General features: G+C 45.7%; 1 protein-coding gene across 1 annotated transcript in view; it reads right to left on the bottom strand.

Moving 5' to 3' along the window:
• Positions 1 to 20,772, bottom strand: part of Aopep (aminopeptidase O (putative)) — a 234,916-nt gene that overhangs the window by 87,241 nt on the left and 126,903 nt on the right. The window contains exons 8-10 of the mRNA XM_051151139.1: positions 15,470 to 15,572; positions 14,931 to 15,038; positions 7,095 to 7,138 (exon numbers count right to left, since the gene is read on the bottom strand). Coding sequence (XP_051007096.1) covers positions 7,095 to 7,138; positions 14,931 to 15,038; positions 15,470 to 15,572 — 255 coding nt within the window. The remainder of the gene's footprint in view (positions 1 to 7,094; positions 7,139 to 14,930; positions 15,039 to 15,469; positions 15,573 to 20,772) is intronic.

Genomic DNA, 20,772 nt, shown 5'->3' with positions numbered 1-20,772 from the left:
CTGCACACAAACTCTATGGAGGCATTAAAACAGAAAACAAAGTCATTCCTAAGCACTGCCAAGTGAAGGCACAGAAGTAGCAGCTACCACCTATGTAAGAGCAGTAGAGAAAAAACATTCACCTAACCCTTAGCAAAACAGCACAAAGCCAGTGTTATTATGCACGAGTTAAACAAAGTCCTGAGAGGTTGGGAAACCTATGTACAGCCACACAGATGGTGCCTGGAGAGCTGGTGTTGAAATTTATGAAGCTCCACTTTCTTTCCCATGCTGAACTCAGGCCTCATGATGAATCGCTTTCTGCAGTGGCATAGACACGCCCACAGGCGCAGAACCTGTGCACCTGTGCCTAACACAACTTTCCCTCTCGCTAACACTTTGGATGCTGAAGTGGCCTGCTTCCTGCTGGGGCTGCCCTGCTTGTCAGCTCTCCAGTTATATTTCTGAAGAGATAAAGAGGCCTATTCAGGGCAGAGATGTGAGGGCAGGAGAATTCCATAGGCTACATTCAGGAGCAAAAACTATTCTCCATTAAGTGAAGGTAGCTTGAATTTTCAAACTGGGTTTCTCTGGAGACTCAAAACATCTCATAACCATGGTAACTTTAGTCTTTATAGTAGTAGCTGCAAGAAGTGGATGGTGACTGTCTGGTCAGGTGTTGAGTCTACAGCCTCAGTGGATGCTGGGCAAAGTCAGTGCTGACGGGGTTTTCTAAGGCCCTGCTGTTAGTGCAGACATCACACTGCACTAAGCCTCTCTGGGGAACTATGGAATAAGACGTTAGACCAGAAGAAGAAGAAGATGCATGCATTAACACACACACCCCAAAAAAGCAAGGGAGCCACCATACAAAGATGCTTCATTTTTCGGGGAAGAAATGGGCCAGATGTTTTCAGAGCAAAGGGGCATCTATGCTGGCTTTGCTTTTCTGATCATTGCTATAGAAATGCTGCAGCAGTTGTTAAGTCAACAGCTGCCTGTTACAGACACACAGTGGCTAAGCTAGTGCTGTAAGCTTTCCCTGTGAGGTCACATGGCTTACACAATCACATCAGACAAGCAGAAGCATTTCCATGGAGCCAGGACACAGCACACATAGGAAATGACCCTTCTGCATGTCTCATCACTGTGGAAATTGGTTTTATCCAGATAGCTGACAGGACACATGCTTTGTATCTGCCCTAGGGTGTTCACTCTTCCCACTCTATGGCTGAGATGGGGTCTGGGAGCGGCAGGCAGTGCTGCCCACTGGCTGCCTGCTTGTGTGTACCACACTTCACATGGCAGCTTTTGGGGGCTATGTTGAGACCCTTTGGGCTGTAAATGTGGCCAGAATTAGTTAATATGGAAGGGGACAGAACATACTTGCCCTCCTGGACATGATACCACTTAGAAAAGCAAGCTATGCTTAAAGCCTAGAGAGCAAATGAGTGAGTGATCTTTTCATGACGTGGAAGTGAAGAGAAATAGGCACAGATGTTCAGGGAGGTGGGCAGCACACACCTGGATGTGGTTGCTGTTGACTTCCAAGCTGCTGTGGTGAGAATGAGGCAGCGACTATCAGCTGGATCTGTGCATGGGCCTATCAGTTTGCTGGCTGATTGAGTGTGATGCTGTTATCATTCTTGGCTCTGACCTTCAGCCTCCTGGGATTCTAACACTCACATTCTGCTGTTCCCTTCACAGCCCAGCACACAGTCTCACTGGCTTTTAGAGGAAACAAACGCAGGCCTCAACAACTTTGAAAGTATAGGTACTAGACACAGGAAAGGATCGGAGTTTGAAATGGAAATGCCCTTGTACTAGAATAGAATTTAGATTCTATACAGGCGTTTAAATATTGATAAATTATGCTTTTCAGCCCCTTCTTCACATGTGGAAGCACCCATGTGTCTCAGAGCTTTCCAAGGTGCTGCTCAGTTTGCTGATGAGAACAAGGTGTGTGTGCTTAGTAAAGATTGCTGATGAGGCAAGTGAGTACTCCCTGCTCCATGGGGGAGCAAGAGCAGGGGGTTTAAACAAGCAGATGAACATGCACACACAAACACCGTAATTGATGGGCAAGATTAATCAGTAGCTGTAGCTGACACCAGGACCTGAGGGCCAAGGCTGATGTACCAGCTATTCCCCAGAGGGGCATAGATTTTTGCATGGGAGGATGGTGCATGAGTCCCTCTGGATGGCCTTCTGAGCCTGTCACCTTGTCCCTATCTCCTTATCCCCCATATTGAGTGCAGGGACAAGCAGCTGCCCTTTGCACTTCAGAATGTAGCTCAGTGGCCAACAGAGAAAAGCCAGGCTCACACCTGATTCCTTTATTCAACGTCACAACTCACTCATTTGTAACTGTGGTACCTCTCAAACAACCCATGGCGCTGTTCGTTGTTGCTTCAAAGCCCACTGCCACTGTGCCTATCACTGAAATAGTTCCAGTCTCAAGATCTCTTGACTCAAATGCTCTAGCGGCTCTCCCAGCTTCTGGCTCTTCCATTCCCCTTTATACACACACACACACACACACCCCCCCACACACACACCTGGCACACAGCACCTCACCAGAGACATTTCTCAAGGCTGCAGGACCTTCTGCATCAGGTCTCATTTCAAGCTGAAGGCTGATGAGCCTCCTGTCTGTGCTCCCAGGAGCCAGCACCTCACGATGCCCTTCATACACTGACTGCAATATCCTGTGCTGGTGATAAGAATGACCCATGATTTTGGTACTTGAAAAGGAGCTCTCTGGAGGCTGGCATTAGAGTTATTCTTCCCTCCCTCCCATAGTCAGTCCAGCCTAAATCCTGCTACAGGAGATGCTCCACGGAGAATGTTAGTAAGTCGCAGAAGGACAGTGGTGCAGAGGCACTGTGACACTGAAGCACTGGCCACTCTGTGATTGGCAAAGCCCTGCTTGCTCAGCATGGCTCAGGTGCCTAACAGATGCACCAAAGGATCCCTTTGTAACTGGGGCCAGCGATTAGAGGCTCCAGGGATAGACATGCAGTCTTTGGAGGCTATGTAAAATTAGTACAATATGCTGCATAGGTAATGAAGCAAAGATTCTGTTTGAAGAGCAAACTAGATTTTGAGATTAGTTAGCAGGCAGGAATATGTTTACATTTGAAAACAGACTCCAATATACCTGATGAAGTAGGTTTGTTGCAGGCAAAAGATCACTTTACCATTTAAGAAGAATTTTCAATGAGAGTTAAGCCTGCTAGGCTAGGCATGATCCCAGCGGGCAAGCTGCCATCAAAGGCATGCAGTGGGTGGTTGGCAGCCACGCAGGGCATGGGTGCTGCTCTGATCTCCACAGCTGTAACAAAAGTCTCTTTGTGGGCCCAGTGCGCTGCCTCAGTAAATATCCACAATGACAAAAACCAGGCCCATGGAGCCAGGGGGCTCAGGGCATCCAAATGAACTCCATATTGCATCATGGAGATTAGAAGTAAGACAGACCTCCCCAACAAAAGTGTACTGTGCCACCTCAGAAAAACTGCTGCGTTTCTGTCCCAAGACCTTTGTCCTGTAGGACTGTAGTCAGCACTCGGAAGATACACTTAAACCCAATGGAAGAGGCCGTACACCACACCTATACATCAATCTCTTCCCTCTGCCCTTCCTCCTCCCTCCCTCCTTCCTTATTTCCTCTGCTTTAAGTCCTAGAGATGAGTCTCTTACTTTATCAGGGAACCTACATTGTCCTGGGGGCAGGTATAAAAGAAAAGCACTAACAGTACAGAAGTCAGGCACATGTCTAGCACGTGTGGGGCTGTACTCAGGGGCCAGGGGGAAATACAAATACCTTTCAGATCTACTTCTGAATAATACATTGCCACATCTGATATCATTTTTGCAGGATAATATGGCTAGTTTTATGTTAACTCGATATAAGCTAGAGTCTTCTGAGAAGTGGAAACTACAATTAAGAAACTGCTTCCATGAGATCGGACTGCAGGTGTCTGAGTCAAGGTTTCTATTGCTACAACCAAAACACCATAACAAAAAAGCAAGTTGGGGAAGAAAGGATTTATTCAGCTTATACTTCCACATTGCTGTCCATCATCGAAGAAAGTCAGGACAGGAACTTAAACAGGGTAGGAACTTGAAGGCAGGAGCTGATGCAGAAGCCATGGAGGGATGCTGCTTACTGGCTTGCTCCACATGGCTTGCTCAGCCTGCTTTCTTACAGAGCCCAGGGCCACCAGCCCAGGGAGGGCTAGGCCCTCCTCCATTGATCATTACTGGAGAAAATGCTTTATAGCTGTATCTCATTTAGCTATTTTCTCAACTGAGGCTCCTCTCTGATGACTCTATCTACAGTTGACACACAAAGCCAGCCAGCATAACAGGCAAAGCATTTCTTAGTGATTGATGGAGGAGCACCTAGTGCATTGTAGGTGGTGTCACCCGTGGGCTGGTGGGTCTATTAGAAAGGATGCTGAGCAAGCTTTGGAGAGCAAGCCAGTTAACAGCACTCCTCTACGGCCTCTGATTAGCTCCTGCCTTCAGGTTCCTGCCCTGACTTCCTTCAATGATGAACAGCAATGTGGAAGTGTGAGCTGAATAAACCCTTCCCTCCCCCCCGCCCCAGGTTGCTTTGGTCATGGTGTTTCATCACAGCAATGATAACTCTAAGATACCATCACAATATGTCTACTTAAAAAAAAAAAAAAACAACCAAGATGCTAAATCTGAAACATTTAAGGTCATCCACACAAGGCTGTTCCTTGGCATGGCTCAGTTGCTGCAGCTGTAGGCCATATTTGTGAATGAGTACTGAACCAAGGAATCTATCAAGTATCTGATTCTGAATGATGCACAGACTGGCTTCATGTATACATGTTTCTGCTTTATTTTATTTTATTTTATTTTATTTTATTTTATTTTATTTTATACTTATTTTATTAAGTAGTGTTTGTTCAGTAAGATGGCTTAATGGGTAAAGGTGCTTTCTGTGCAAGCCTGATGCTATGAGTCCAGAGAGAATTCACTCACAAAGCTGCCCTCGAGCACATATGCACCTTGTTGCACGCATGCATAGACAGAAACAAATCAGGGTTTAGTCCAGGGTCAGAGTGCATGGTTAACAAGTGTGGGTCCCGGTACTGAAAAGAAAGGCCACAAAAGAGCCAGGACTAACAGCAAGGCTTCCAGCTGCTGAAAGAAGGTAGGAGTTCAGGAGGTTCTGACAAAGAAGTTCAGGGGAAATCCAATATGTAGAAAAAGCCTCCACGTCCTCATAGCATGTCATCCCCTGTACCTAGCCTGGTGACATATGCACCACCCTTGAGACATCTAATTTAGAATGCCTATCAGACAAGCCATCAACATGCAAGTGACTAACCTTGCATCAATCTAAAACAGTATCTGTGTCAAAGAATTCATATCACACTTGGAAATGTTTATCTGCATTAAATACACAGCTAAGCCTGCAGGTCAGAGAAAGAAAAGTAGTACCAGCCCTTCAACAGAAAGACACCTAACTTGTCCAAGGGGTCCTCCATTAATGTCTGAATGTCAGTTTTGCTATTAGAAATTATGCTTTCAGGTGTTTGTGTTTAGGAGTTAAGACAGAGCATTAGGAAAAGCAAGGTGGCGGAATCTGCATCTGCAGCAGCGCCTTTGGCTTCCACTAAAAGCCATAAGAGGCCAGGTCCCTGTAAATAAGCACATCCCACAACAAGAGTGTCCGTCCTTCTCAGGGAGTGTGCAGTGAGCATGGAGATGAGGTCATGGGCTGCAGCAGTCCCTGTGGGCTCTCTCATACACTAAAGGAAATGTTCCTTAGCTTGAACCCTTAGCTTCCCCAGCTCTGGAGCCAGGCTGCTGCTCAGGTGCTTGCCTAGCATGCATAAGGGCTTTATCCTGGCATCTCATAAATCAGTAGTGGTGACGCACACCCCTGTAATCCCAATGCTTAGGGAGTTTGAGGCTAGCCTGTCATGCATGAGACCCTAAGTGAGAATGTCGTTCCAAAGACTGAGTGCCATGATAAGCAATGCTGGTTTCTAACAATCTTCCTGATGATGACTCTGAGAACATTAAAGGCAGGGCTTATGATGATGCACATAGATCTGTGTGCAGCACTGTGCACATGACTTGATTCTGTTTGGATGGGCATATCAACCATTAACTGAGCACCTAGTATAAACATAGGTATCAACTTTTTAATGCCTACTAAAATACTGTCCATGGGGTTTAAAAGACTTTCTCCAAATTTTGAAATTAGAAGGTATGATGGTTAGAGTTAACTACCAACTCGACACAGCCTAGAATCACTTAGGAAAATATCTACATCAGGATGGCCTGTGGGCGTGACCACAGGAGACTGTCTTGACTGCCCTGATTGACGTGAGACAACCTGGTCTGAAAGTGATGGCAGCATTAACTGGTTTGGGGCCCTGGGTTGTGTAGAAAAGGCTAGCTATTTAGCATTCCCTCTGCCCTGGACTGTGAGTGAGATGTGACCAGCTGCTTGAAGCTCCTGCTGTCTTGACTTTGCCACAATGATAGACTATAACCTCAAGTCGTGAGCTAAAATAAATCTATTTTGCTGAGTTGTCTTGTGTCAGATATTTTATCAGAGCAACAGACATGAACTAGGACAGGAGGCAGCAAAGCTGGCCTGCCTCTCACACTCTTAATGCACATCTCTGCCTCAAGTAAATATGTGCCCTATATAAAGCCATATTGACTGGAGCCACCCCAACTTGTGCTTCTCTGTTATTTTATTTATCTATTTATTTTTAAGAAGTAGGTGGTATAGCATAGCTGCCCAAGGCTTCTCACAACAGGCAAGGAGTCTATTAATGAGCCCTCCTCAGCCCTCTCCTCCATTCTTAGCCATGGCAGCTGAAGCCTCAGCGTGCCCTTGGCTGGCTTCCTGTTCCACATTGAAAACCCTGGGCTGTGCATGCTGCCCCAACCCCAGCCTATGACCTCATCCAGCTGTACCTCTAAGAGCTGCACTAGGTTCCTTTATGCAGAAAGGAGGAAATTTCAACTTTCAAAGCTGTAACAATAGGTCAAACAGTGGTAGGATCATTTCAACATTAAAGTGAAATGGGGCTCTTATGTCCTATACTGGTCCTCACCTTTTGTCTTCTGGAACACTCTCCAACAGCATTTGAAGGAAATCCTGAAATAAGAAGAAAGCAAACCATTAAAACTATCTACCAGTAAGTACCTGCCCACTGTGCCAGCAACCAGGCATCAGCTGATCAATTTACCGAGGGTTCAATCTCAAGAACTGTGCCCTTCACGTTCCCTGGCCTCCTTCATCACGATGTCTTCCTTAGTTTGTACTGAACAATATCAATTCATATAGGCTTTTAACCAACCTGCAACACACCTGCAATGCTCTGAAAAGCCACCAAACTCGAAAGGAGAGAAGCCAGGCACGGGACAAAGATGGCCCTAGTCTGAACCTCACTGTCCCTTCTCCTCTACTGTGTCTGTGCAGTCACAGGACATCTAAGGTGTTTACACCAGGGTACCATGCCACAACTTACACCTTTCCCCAAGCCACTTTCTTTTATTGTGAAAATGTTCAAATAAAGAGCAAAGTAGAATAACTGACCACCCTGTACAAATTAGCAAGCTAACCTGCCTTGCCCTACCCATCCCTGCCTTGCCCTAACCATCCCAAACATTGCATAATGTTATTCATAAATGATTTTATAAACTTCTCTAACATAAAAGGACTCTGCCAAGAATAACCACAACATCACAGACCTAAAGGTTCAAATATGACTGCTCATTTGTATTTAATTTTATTGTGGCCAACTTTTCAGGTCAACTAATTCTGTAATCCTCACTGGGTCTTAACTAGCGTTGTCAGATATAGGATATTCAGTTATACTGGGAGGATAAATACACTAAAAATGATTGTTTATTTAAAGTTAAGGCTTAACTGGGCTTTTCTGTTCCTTTTTTACTAAATGTGAACTCCTGTGGTCAGTTTCTCATCATCTGAATGTCAGATGGGTTGGATGACACAAAGAGAGAAAGCAAGCAAGCACCAAATCTAACATTCTTGTAATTAATGACATTGAACAACAAATAGGACCTACACTGGAGGGAGTTTTCCTTGTTTTTAACCTTTTGCTTTCAGTGTGTTAGTATTACGTACTTTTCTTTTAATGCAGAAATGAATACTTTTTTTTATGTTTTTGTAAGTGTATACAGTCAATTTTGGTTTTGAGACACTCTGTGCTGATTCTCCAGGTCCAGCCTCCTGAGGGCTGGTACAGTGTACAGAAGTGAGCCACGATGCCTGGCTATCTCTGAAGAGATAGAGAACAGAAGATAAACTTTTAAGACAGGCATGGTGGTACATGACTGTTGATTCTCTTACTCAGGAGGCTGAGGCAGGAGGATCAGTTAAATAAAGCTTGAGGTCAGCATGGGAATCCCTGTGTTTTTTTAAAAAGGACAGCATTCATATATAAAATTCAGACACACACACAAAAATAAATTTAAAAAACTAAAAGGTAGTGGGGGAGTCCAGGTGAGCACATGCTCAGGGCAGGGGATGGGAGGGGCAGCCCCAACCAAGCTTTGCAACACAGATGTGACTGCATGGGAAGAGCGGCCTGCACTGCAGTGCATGTGCGAGGCAAGGTGTGCCTTTTCCGTCATCACACTGAGTCCAGCCATCACTGATGAGCAGTGCAGCCGGCATCACTCTGTGGACAGGTGGGTGGTCTATCTTTCCAGAGTAAAAGTTCCTCAAGAAAAGGACTGATGAAAGATTTCTCTCACATCACTGGGACTAAAATCCCTGACACAGACACTAAGTGGAGGAGAGGCTTACACTGGCTCACACTTTCCAAGCCTATTCTGACATGGTAGCTGCAGAGGCCCCACCAGTGTGGCTGTTCTCATGTTGCTGAGAAGGAGCAGGAAGCAAGGGCGGGAGCCAGGATAGGTACGCTGTACAAGGCCCACTCCTGCCTGGAGCCTGCTTCTACCAGCCAGGCGCCAACTCCTAAACATCGCCACCACTGGGAGACCCTAACCCAAAACCTGGACATGGAGCCAGAGAAATAGTGGTTGGAGGCGGCAACCCTGGATTGTTTACTGCCTCACAAATGTACCTACAGAGGAAACATTAAAAACAAAAACTCTTCAAGAAAAAAAAAAAAAAAAAAAAAAAAAAAAAAAAAAAAGACTAGTGCTTAGAATGTGAGCAATTACTTTCCCTGTAAGGTTCTTTCCTGTGGGGTGGGGGTTGTATGCTTGTGCATGTGGAGACCAGGGGTCAGCTTGGGGTGCCACTCCTCAGCAGCACCCACTGTGTTGGGAGTACGTCTCTCACTTGGCCTCCTACTATCTACTAGGCTCAGCTGGCAGTCAGCAGTCTCCCAGAATCTGTCTCCTCTGCTGAGTTCTAGGATGACAACAGGATGTGGCATCACACCTGGCTTTTACACGTGGGCTCTGGGGACAACAAGCCTGGGTCTTCATGCTTGGACACAAACAGTGGCTTCAGGGTCTTAAAGTTATTATTTTTATGATTTTAAAAATTACTGGGACTAAGGAAACAGGTCAATAGTAGAGTATTCACCTATTATTTAAAAAAACATTTTTGAAAAATTTTGCATTTATTTATCACGATCTAATTAATAGATCCCTTTGTAAATTACTACATTAGTGAATCACTCACTTATTGACAAGATTTTGGTTCTTAAAAATGCAAGAACTGTAATTATATAATTATAACTTCTTACTAATTTCACCCCATTATGTCTGTATATACCTACAAACTTATCTCCTATTTTCCTAGTAATTTATGTTCAATTATGTGGGGTGGGAAGAATTTAATTGCTTGAGAAGCAGGAAACTCAGAGTTAACCTTAATTCTACCCTTCACATTTTCAAGTTACAACTGGCTCCATAGCCCCTCCCCAAGGTAGGATTCTAAGCACAAGAATCTGGAATTCTGGGTAGATACAGAGTAGTGAATAAGGCCCCTACAAAAACCCTCTCCTCCTGCCCCTTTAGTGTTTTTTTTTTTTTTCTTTTCAATTTCTTTTTATTTATTTGTTTTTAAAATATTTTATTAATTTATTCATATTACATCTCAATTGTTATCCCATCCCTTGTATCCTCCCATTCCTCCCTCCCGCTTTCCCCCTACTCCCCTCCCCTATGACTGTGACTGAGGGGGACCTCCTCCCCCTGTATATGCTCATAGGGTATCAAGTCTCAATACCCTTTAGTGTTTTAAGAACAGTGTCCTGCCTCCGAGTTGCCGTGCTAGAGCCTCTGCCAGTTCCTGCTTCCAAGCTTTGATTGGAGCAGCTCAGCCGCTAGCCGTAGGCCGTAACCAGTACCAAAGATCACACGGAACACACTGGTCATCTCCACGATGTCCCCTGAGTCTTGCCATGGTGCTTCCTGCACTCTGTCCCGGGCTCCGGCCCCCAAGAGACACTTGTTTCTCACCTCAAGTCTCCAAAGCATCTATAGCCAGAACTGACCCAGTTGGTTCCTCTTACTCCTTTTAAAGACCCAAATCTAAGCACAGAGCACTAGCTTTCCTGCTTCCTCTTGCAGGCTGCCATTGCCCTGGGTGAGTCCTTCCTAAACATAAAGAAGCGCACCCACGGGAAGCTATCTTCCCTATCTCCTCCACTCCCTTCTGAGGTCTGAGGAAGTTAGACCTTAGAGTTGGACCAGGAGGGCCCTGACAACAGCAGGGGTCCCACTGGGATGAAGCCTGCAGGGGAAGGTCACTGTGATCCAGGAAAGAGGACAATGGGGGGTGGGGGGGGGGTGGCAGACTACCAACACTGAAATCCTGGCAGCAGGAGTTGAAAGGGGGAAGGGAAGCTGAGCAAAGAATAACTAGGTGACAGGGTAAACAAAAACACAATCCACACAAGTCATATAAGTTATTTTAATAATAGTAATAAAAAAGAGCAAGCCCAACAGCCACCAAATAAGGATAGCCTCCCAGCATAAACTTCAGAGAGAAGCCAGGGACAGGACATAATTCTGCCGGTTTCTAGCTGGCGTGCTACACCTTTCCAACTCTCAGGCTTAGAAATTGAGATAGATGAGAGTGAATTTCCCAAATACCACAAATTAACAAATAGCTACATATTTTCAAAGAGATAGGGACTTATCTTTCCTCTTTCCTAGCTGTGGAGTGCCCAGAGAAATGCACAGACGTAAGAAATAAGCCACCAAGGACAAGAGCTAGGAACACCAGCAGAGGTGCCCAGGCGCCATTTTGATACGAAGAGCAACAGAGACAGCACATGTACACTGGTCATGAGGGACAGTAGCAACAGTTCAGGAGGCAAAGCCTTCCAACAAATGCTGTATACAATTACTGCCGCTATTTGCTCCACCCCCACCCCTATAGCCACCTATCAGACTATAGAGGGGTTGGAAAACAAATCTAGGGTGAGTTGGGAAAGGAATTGGAGGTAATACTCTAACACACATGAGAATAAATAAAAGGCCAGGGCAGGCCTGCCTAGGCTGAGAGAGTGAGGCAGCTATGAAAACAAATAACACCCATGTGAAAAGGAGCAGAGAGAAGCTACAGGACAAAGAACTCAGTCCTGAAGAAAATATACCCCAAGGAGCAGAGGACGATTCTCTACAAGTGTTCTACACTAAGAAAGAAAGAAAAAACCATCAACAACAACAAGTAGAAACAATAATAAAAATGAGAACAAAAATTCATCAAAATGAAAGGCTGGAGATGACAAAAATACAAAGTGAAAAGAAAAGAGATGCTAATTTCAGGAAAGAAAACTAAGGACCAGGATAACACATTTCAAGATGATGATGATGATGATGATGATGATGATGATGATGATTCACAAAGAACACTAGGAAATGACATCATGTGCTGATGATACGGTTTGGTTGGTGAGTGCTCGCTTACCATGCACTCAGAACCAGGTATACTGATGCAGGCCTGCAATTCCAGCTCTTATAAGGTGGAGGCAGATCAGGGTTCAAGGTTGCCACAGTCACATTAGAAGTTTTGAGGACAGCCTGGCCTATCTGAGACTGTCTCAAAGGAAAAAGGAAAAGAAAAAAAAAAAAAAAAAAAGGCTACTTAATAATAAAGAGATGCTTGAAGAAAAACAGGCTATAAAGATGAGAAAGATGAAAATAATTATCTAATGATGTATGCACAGCAACCTGGAAACTCAGAATGTGACCAAAGTTAAGCAATGCATGGCGATGCAGGCCCGTTCTTTTCAGTACTGAGGAGGCTGAGGTAGGAGGATCACAAATTCAACACCAGCCTGAGCTACATAGCAAGATTCTTGCCTCAAAACACAAAACAAAGCAAAGCCTACTTAAGACAACTGCACTGAAGGACAGACTCTAAGACTGAAAGTACAGTGTTGTCCAGGAAGAAAGAATGATGCAGTCACACGCCTCAGGGCCAGTGAGGTGGCTCAGCAGGTGAAGAAGCTAACCTCCAAGACTTAGGGACCAACTTTAACACACAAGACCTACAAGGTGGAAGGCAAGAATAGATTCCCACAACAGTTCTGTGAACTCCCCATCTGTACCAGAACACACACATGCGCACACGCGCGCGTGTACGCGCACACACACACACACACACACACACACACACACACACACACACACACACTCCCCCCCAGCCCCTGGGCCCATGTTAAACAACTCTTTGAAAGAATCATGCATATCCACTCATTTTTAATTAAATCACTGAGTTCAAGATAAAGATTTCTAGGGCTAGAGAGATGGCTCAGAGGTTAAGAGCACTGACTGTTCTTACAGAGAATGCAGGTTCAATTCCCAGCACCCACGTGGCAGTTCACAGCTGTCTGTAACTCCAGTTTCAGGGGACCCAGCACCCTCACACAGACATATATGCAGGCCAAATATCACAACACATAAAACAAAAATAAATAAAAAATTTTAAATATAAAGATTTTTTTTTCTACCATCTAAGTGATATAAACAGGGAAAAGCAGGCCACTTTCAAAAGTTTCACAGTGGTGATTAACGCTAGAAGGCAGTTGAGCAATGTCTATCAAGTTCCAAGGAGTGACTACATGGCCCAGGGAAATTTAAGCCTAGCTATTTTGTGATTCCAACACAGACAAGAGGCACGCATTCCCCAACAGCAAGAATTCAGAAACCACACAGCCTGGGAAGCTGCAACTTGAACATCAATTTGATAATGAAATTGAGCCAACAAAAAGCGGAATCAAAGTAAAATATTCACGGCTCTGGAAGCATGCATAATGGTGGCGAATACTAAAATCTCTCATGTTGGCAAAGCAAAGCGTAACGATACAACAGTAACAACAAAACGTGGGAACTGGGGAGAGAACAGAAGCACAGAACTGCCTATTCCCTCTTTTTTTAGGAAAAATTTTAGCTTCTGGTTTTGTCTTTTGAGACAATCTGATCCTGTCCTTGGCTGGCCTAGAACTTGCTTTGTTACCAGACTGGACTGAAACTCAGGGAGTCACAGCAGTGCACCTCCTCTTCCCCAGGGACAAGCATGATGGGAACTCACTTGGAAGGACAGTACCATATTTGTAGTGATGCTTCTTATCAGCATTATCTAGCAAAAGCTCTCTCACAGTATTATGAACTTAGAAGGTTCATGTTAGTTTCCTTTTTCACTAAACTTGGGTACACGAAACCATAAAGGCAATGCAAGTCAGGTATGGAGATGTCCACTGGTAATCTTAGCACTTAGGAGGCTAGCTTGAGCTAAAGAATAACATCTGTCTCAAAAAAAAAAAAAAAAAAAAAAAAAAAATTCAAGCAAAGCAAAATAAAACAAGAATAAGAAAAAGCAGAAAGCAACACAAATTGACAAGTACACAGGGAAATCAGAGAACATGTGAAGGTAGGTGACCCTGAAGAACAGTGGGGAGGGGTTCAGAAATTTTGATCAAAGAATTAGCCTTATCATGGCTGGAAAGCTGTCTCAGCTGCCAACGCACATGGCAGGTAAACACAAGGGTCTGAGTTCAGATGCCCAGCAGCCATATAAAGAGCCAGCATAGAAAGATGGAATACTCCAGAGATACATGCTTGTTGCAGTGAGTGGGGCTTAACCTACCAAACTGGACACTACAGAGGAGGTTGTATTCTCTCTATATTTACCATAAATTTTGAGCAAAATGTAACTTTTCAAGAGGTCGCTCAGCTGGCCAATGGTGGGCAATGGCACTTGACACTGAGCCTGATGATCTGAGTTCAATCTTGACCCACATGTTTTTCTCTGACATACATAACACACACACACACACACACACACACACACACACACACACACACACACACACGTGATTAAAGAATGATATTCAACAGAATGAATCATGTTTTTTTTTGGTTGTCTTTGGGGATTATGTGGGGTGTGTGTGTGTGTGTGTGTGTGTGTGTGTTATGCGCATGTATGTGGAGGCCACAGTGTTTGGTGTTCTTGTTCCCTGTAGGTAGGGTTTCTCCCTAAACCTGAGTCTTGTTTTCCTCTGCTGGGTTATGGCCAGTAGGTCCCAGTGATCCCCCTGCCGCATTGAGCTCTCAGCACTGTGGGACCACAGATTGCTGTGTGGCTGCTGGGACGTGAACTCAGTTTTCATGCTTACACAGCAAGTGCTCTGAGCTGTTGGCCAGGGCGACACTGAGGCTGACACATCAGAAGGAGATACACTTGCCCAGATGTTTGAACAGGCCTGTTTGGTTTTATAAGGTCACTCAGTACACACTTGTCTTCAAGATAGTAAACAGCCTGAAGCTACAGCAGGTCCCTATACTACCAGGAGCTCACACTCCCTGAACACACCCTTCAAGTCTACATCACTTATGTCCTCTCTCTCCCAGTAAATTCTCTACCTTCCAGCACTGACATAATCCAGGCCCCTCCAGGTGTTCTGTGAATCCACCAGGATCCCATGAGTTACCTGGGAAAGAATCAACTGCCCATGAAACAGGTGCACAAATTTTCTTAAAACTTTGAAATAAGTTTCTTCTCCAAGTGTTCTGGCTAGGAACCGAAGAAGGAAGTAACCCTAGGAGAAGAAAGAAGACAACAAAATGGTGTCGAGGTCATCACACCTGCTTAGAGGCTCCAGGTCAAGACACTAGCACATGCAGCATGCTGTCCTCTCTGGCCCAGGGAGGCCAGGCTTGTTAATGCCATCACTGCCTTGGCCTGCACTCTGCAAGGGAGAGAGAGGTCCATGGTGCCTTCTGATCTAGTCTCTGCTCATCTGGAGGAGCGACTGGCTTCCTCAGGTCCAGTTCTTCTGGAAATGGCCATGTCTATAAGCTTTTGCTGGGTTAGCCTGTAAGTACTCAGTCTGCGTCCACTGAGATGCTGTGACAGAGGTGGAGACCCTCTCTTTCTTTTTGCCTCAACCGTGTAACTCATCTTGTTCATCTGTAAGGCCTCAGGAGTACTGTCCTGTAGCAAATGGCTGCAGCCATCAGGCACACTTACCTTTAAGTAATGAACCTGCATGAAGCTCTTCTCTGGATTGAGGCCATGCTTGACAATCGAGGCACCAGAAGCACTCACGTGGCCGGTCTCCTCTTTGTTGGGCCTAAAACAACACAGTGGTCCCTTGTCTAAGCACAGTGCATGCATCTGCCACTTAGACCCTGACCTCTCATCGCTTGTTTTCAGACCTGTGTCACTGCGCCATCCTTCAGCTCAACAGTTCCAGGGGTAACTGAAAACAGTCTACACATAAACTCACACACTCAGCAACAAGGATTTATACTCAGGTCTGGAAAGCTGAGGCTGGCCACTGGCAGTGTTTTATAGCACCTTATCCAAGATGGGAACCTGCCAGCCCCGCCAGGAATCTGAAGCTTCCATAGCAATTATTTATCAGTGTAAACTCTTTCTTGGTGTGAAAATTGGGCTCGGAGATACACTTGGGAAAATTAGGGGGGGGGAGGGGGAGAGACAGAGACAGAGAGAGTTAATTGTAAAAGCCCCATCTCAGGACCTATTGCATGCTGAAACCACTTGAGGAGCACAGCAACAGCATAGGAAAGGTCCTAGAAGCTCTGGTTTTGGAGACAGGCGAGGATATTAGTGATCACACACTGATTTCACAAATGAGGTCTGCACCCAGGGTGTGATGCTCTGTTGTGGGGTTTTGGTGACTTGGAGACTAAAATCCTGCATCATTTTCCACAAGAACTTTCCACCCCCCTGCTCATCTTTCCTGAAATGCCATAGAGCCTTTGAGTCTTCACACAGGGACAGCTTCAAGAACAGCTAAGATCAAAATCAGCGATAGAAGATATGCTAGCTTCTGAGCCTCCTGGACAAACACTAAAGAACGTGTGTGTGTGTGTGTGTGTGTGTGTGTGTGTGTGTGTGTGTGTGTGTGTGTGTGTGTGTGTGTGTTAATCCCAGGTAAGGGGAGGAAAGATAAGAAGGCCAACACAGAAGGGTGGGGCTTCGTTTGGAAAGGTGGGGAAGCCAAGTGCCTCACACAATGCTTTGGGATCTGAGCAAGATGGCTTATTATCAACCTTTCTTCTTTGTCTTCTTCTGTGACTGTTGAGCTAGAGCTCAGGCTGGCTCAGAACCCATTTTGTTGACAGGGCTTCCTCTGCCTTCCTCAGGAGGCCTGCTCAGGGGGACGCACCGCACCCAACCTGACCTCTCTTCTTGTCTGTTACTCACTAGAAGGCTGAAGAAGCCCTCAAACCTAAATCTATTAACTGGTGAAGCGGAAGTGATTTTACTTCCACCTCTAGGTCTTATACTAACCCCTCAACAAGGGCTATGAGTTATAATAATTACTTCTTCAATCTAAAAGATTTTTTTTTTTCTGAGACGGGGTTTCTCTGTGTAGCCTTGGCTGTCCTGTACTCTCTTTGTAGACCAGGCTGGCCTTTAACTCACAGAGATCTGCCTCCCCAAGTGCTGGGATTGCAGGTGTGTGCCACCACACCCAGCTTCATAAAAAGATAATCTGCTTTACATAAGAATCCCTTAGCAAGTCCTAGTGGAATATTCTGGAACACAAGGCTCAAAACTAGCGGAGCCTGAAGCAAAAGCGGTGAGAATGAGCAGCCGTGGGAACTGACCTCCCACTCTCAGCTTGTTTCCTGCATCCTGGCTGACTCACGCCAATGCACTCTTGGGCCACCCAGCCCTTTCCTCTTCATGAGTCCACTGACACACGTCAGCTCAGGCCTTGGCCTCTGCTTTTAAGTCCATATGACTATTTGAATGAGGAAAGCCACAAGAGCTTTGCCAGGAAAATCCCTCCCCATAGTCTTAGGGAAGAACAGCTTTTCAAGGCCAGGCTTCCTAGCCCCAGGGGTGAAAAACCCGCTACAAGGTTCTTGAGCTCTTGAGCTCATAACTGAGACTATGAAAGGGGAGCAGACAGCGATGCAGCTCTCTGTTCATAGGCTGGCTTCCAGCTCCAGTTCCCAATGACACCTTTAATGGCGGTCTTTCCCTCTGTCAAACGATACCTTCCATAAAACACCCCTCTCACAATTTCTTTTTCTCTCCTCTCCAAAGGAACAGTTATTTAGGAAGGCCCTTTCTTTACAGTGACCCTAGTTGGCACACCTCAGAGGTTCCTGTGAGATTGGACACAGAGGTAGGGCAACCAGGGCACAGGCAAGCTCTTTAAGACTCAGGAGGTAGTTTTCATGAGGACAGACACTCCATGAGCAGAGACCATGAGATTCTGTCTCTGGGATGCTCACAGTGCCAGCTCTATGCAGAGACAGAAGAGGAAAAGAAGTAACCAAATCCAGGCCTGCCCCTCCCAGTCACACCTAGCAGGACCACAGGAAGCTGCACCTTTCACCTCTGCTCCCTGGAATGCCAGAACCCAGCAACCCTGACCTCTGGCTCTAGATGGGAGCAGCAGGCACCTCAAGGAGGGTGAAAGAGGCTAAAATAAAGCTTTCTGAGATGATCATAGACTATTTCTTTGTGGCTTAATATGTGAATCCGTGGAGCAATCTAGCAAAGATGTGTGCATTTTATTACATGTATTTTATTTCAATTTAAAAAGTTAAGGAGCCAGAGGCAGAGGCAGGTGGATCTCTATGAGTTCAAGGCCAGCCTGGTCTACAAAATGAGTCCAGGACAACCAAGGCTAAGAGAAACTCTGTCTCATAAAACAAACAAACAAACCAACAAACCAAGAAGCAAACAAACCAAAAAAGTTAAGGAAAAGGTGATTATTCTGATGAATGTCTGCGATCCTAGTATCTTAGAGGCTTAGAGCAGAAAGAAAGTGTGAGGTCAGCCAGAGCTACAAAGTGAAATTTGTCTCAACATAACCCAATCAAATAAATGAAATCCCAAAAATGAAAAAAAAAAGTTAAGAAAAATATATGCAAATAAAATGGCACCTACTTTCCTCTCAGGTCAGGAGACATCAGGGAGATGTTTGCTGCTTTTGGAGTGCAGTGGCTGGGGGCGGGGCTTAGGTGGAAGCTTTTGCTCCTCTTACAGCAGAAAGCTCTAACTACTACTGCACTTCTGCCTACAAATGACAGAGGAGGCTGTAGCAGGCACCTTGCAACCATGAGGCACCAAGTCAGGGCACCCAGAGAGTAGAGGGGGGTAAAACAAGGCAAACCTTCTCTATGGTATAACAAGCCCCATGGTAGCCACTACCTGCCTTCTGGCTGCGTCTTGTGTAAGAAGCATAAGCACCAAGTGTTGAGGTCACCTTTCCTTTACAGCCCATTATCCATACCCATTTTCACAGGATGGATGGGAGCTGGAGCAGAGCTACCAGCAACATGGCCCGGGTAAAGACCCGGATGTCTGTGCATGCGCTCCTCTGTGCTCCTCTGTATGTGTCCTCATCCCTTACAGAACCTGATGAGGAAATGGTTATGAGGTTGTCCATTAGGAGCTGAAGGGCACGGATCCTGGAGAAGAAGTCAAAGCTGGTCATTGGCCAGTGAGAGCCCAGGTGCAGGCTGTACATACTTCAGGGCTTCCTCAAGAGACAGACCCGTACTCAGCTATGCAAAATCCTCAAGAGACAGCCAGAGATGCATCATTTCCTCCTTGAAAGATTTCTTTTCTCACTGCAAAGTCTATGATGAAGTTCACATAACTAAAGACATGGTGTAGAAGCAAAGTGTTGGCCATGTTGCAGCCAGCAGACTCCAGTTTACTCCTTGCCTGACATGCATGGAATGTGGGTGATCAAGTTTCCAAGGTCCTCTCGGCTCAAACACTCTTGGTTTCTGTTGTGCCTGGCACAGCATACCGCAACTGAGGTGAACATGACCTTCTTGTCTCTTCCCTGCCTCTCCTGCACACTCACAGAAGCCAGCTGGATATTCCCTGAGTGCTGGTGGTATCTGACAAAAAGGGATGCCATGTGAAAGGAGGAGCTTTCAAAAGGTCTCGCCCTTCTCAGCTATGACCAAGGGTGAAATTAGAGGAACTGCCTCTGTGAGGTGCTCGGGCAGTTAGGTGTCAGTCCTATCTGCCCTGCTCGGATCACATAGATCTTTTGCCAGCGCGCCCTCCTATGCTTGTGGCCTCTATATGCTCACGGGTCCCTGCTTGTCAAAGGTAACCACCCCAACAAGAAGCAGAGCCTCATTTACACCCTAACAATGAGGTAGTGAAACTGTGCAAATGGAAACTAGCTTCTAGGTAACATCTGAACTCCACGGGTGCATGCTGCCGAGGCACTTGCCCATGGCCACCGCCTTTGCCATGTGCAGCCCCATGAAGCAGAGCACCCTCATCAGCAAAATCATGAGAGGGGGCTGCTGAGACGGCTCAGTACAAGCATGGGCTGAGCCCCAGTAGCCAAAGTACAAGGTGGAGCACACTAAATAGACTGGCCAGAACAAGGAGATCCCGCCTCAATGCCTAAAGCACAGATTGCTCAGCGAAGACACTTGACGCCAGCCTCTGGCCTCTGGAGGTACGCAAGTAGACAAGTACCCACATACTTGTTAATATATCAATACAGTGCACACAATACAAACACAAGTGCACACAGGCAAAGGGGACAACAGCAGTGACTCTGGCACCTTAGTGGGCTGCAGTACCCAGGAGAGCTGAGCCAGGGTTCCTGCGGGCCTTTAGTAAGCACTGTACACAGCTACTGTATACATTCTGATCCACACTCAGAGAATACCAGCTGGACCTTCCTCAGACAGGCCAACCCTTGGAGAGACAAAGCTGCCATTATGCCAGTAAGATGCTGTTACTGGGATGGGCTGCAGGGTGGGGACACAAGAAATTTCCTTAAGTCTAAAATTCTTCCAAAAAAATAAAAACAGGACTGGCAAGAGATTGTGCAATTGCCAAAGTCCTACCTTCCTCAAATTTCACATTAAAGGGGAAAAATCCAAGTGTGGTGTACCTGCTTACAATGTCAGTGCTAGGGACACAGAGAAAGGTGGATACCTAGGGTTTCCAAGCCCATTAGTCTAGCCAACTGGGCAAGCTCAAGGCTACTGAGAGACTTAAAGACTTTAAGACTTTGTCTTAAAAACAAAACCTAACAAAACACACACACACACACACACACACACACACACACACACACACACACATATACACACACACACACCTTAGATGGTTCTTGCAACATCAATAAAGGGAAAAGGGCAAAAGCTGTGAGTACCTTTAACTGATATTGTGTGGGAGACCATGAGCTTATCAAATAGCTTTAATAGTAAGTCTAGGGTTCCCTAGCAGGATCATTTGCCTGCCGTAGATTCAGCCAGTGGGGGGAAGGGTAACTGATGAGATGATTTGGGGTAGAAGGT

The sequence above is a fragment of the Acomys russatus genome, chromosome 9 (assembly GCF_903995435.1).
Source record: "Acomys russatus chromosome 9, mAcoRus1.1, whole genome shotgun sequence".
Taxonomy (NCBI): domain Eukaryota; kingdom Metazoa; phylum Chordata; class Mammalia; order Rodentia; family Muridae; genus Acomys; species Acomys russatus.
Note: the sequence above shows the minus strand (reverse complement) of the source record. Positions and strands in the feature narration are given on the sequence as shown.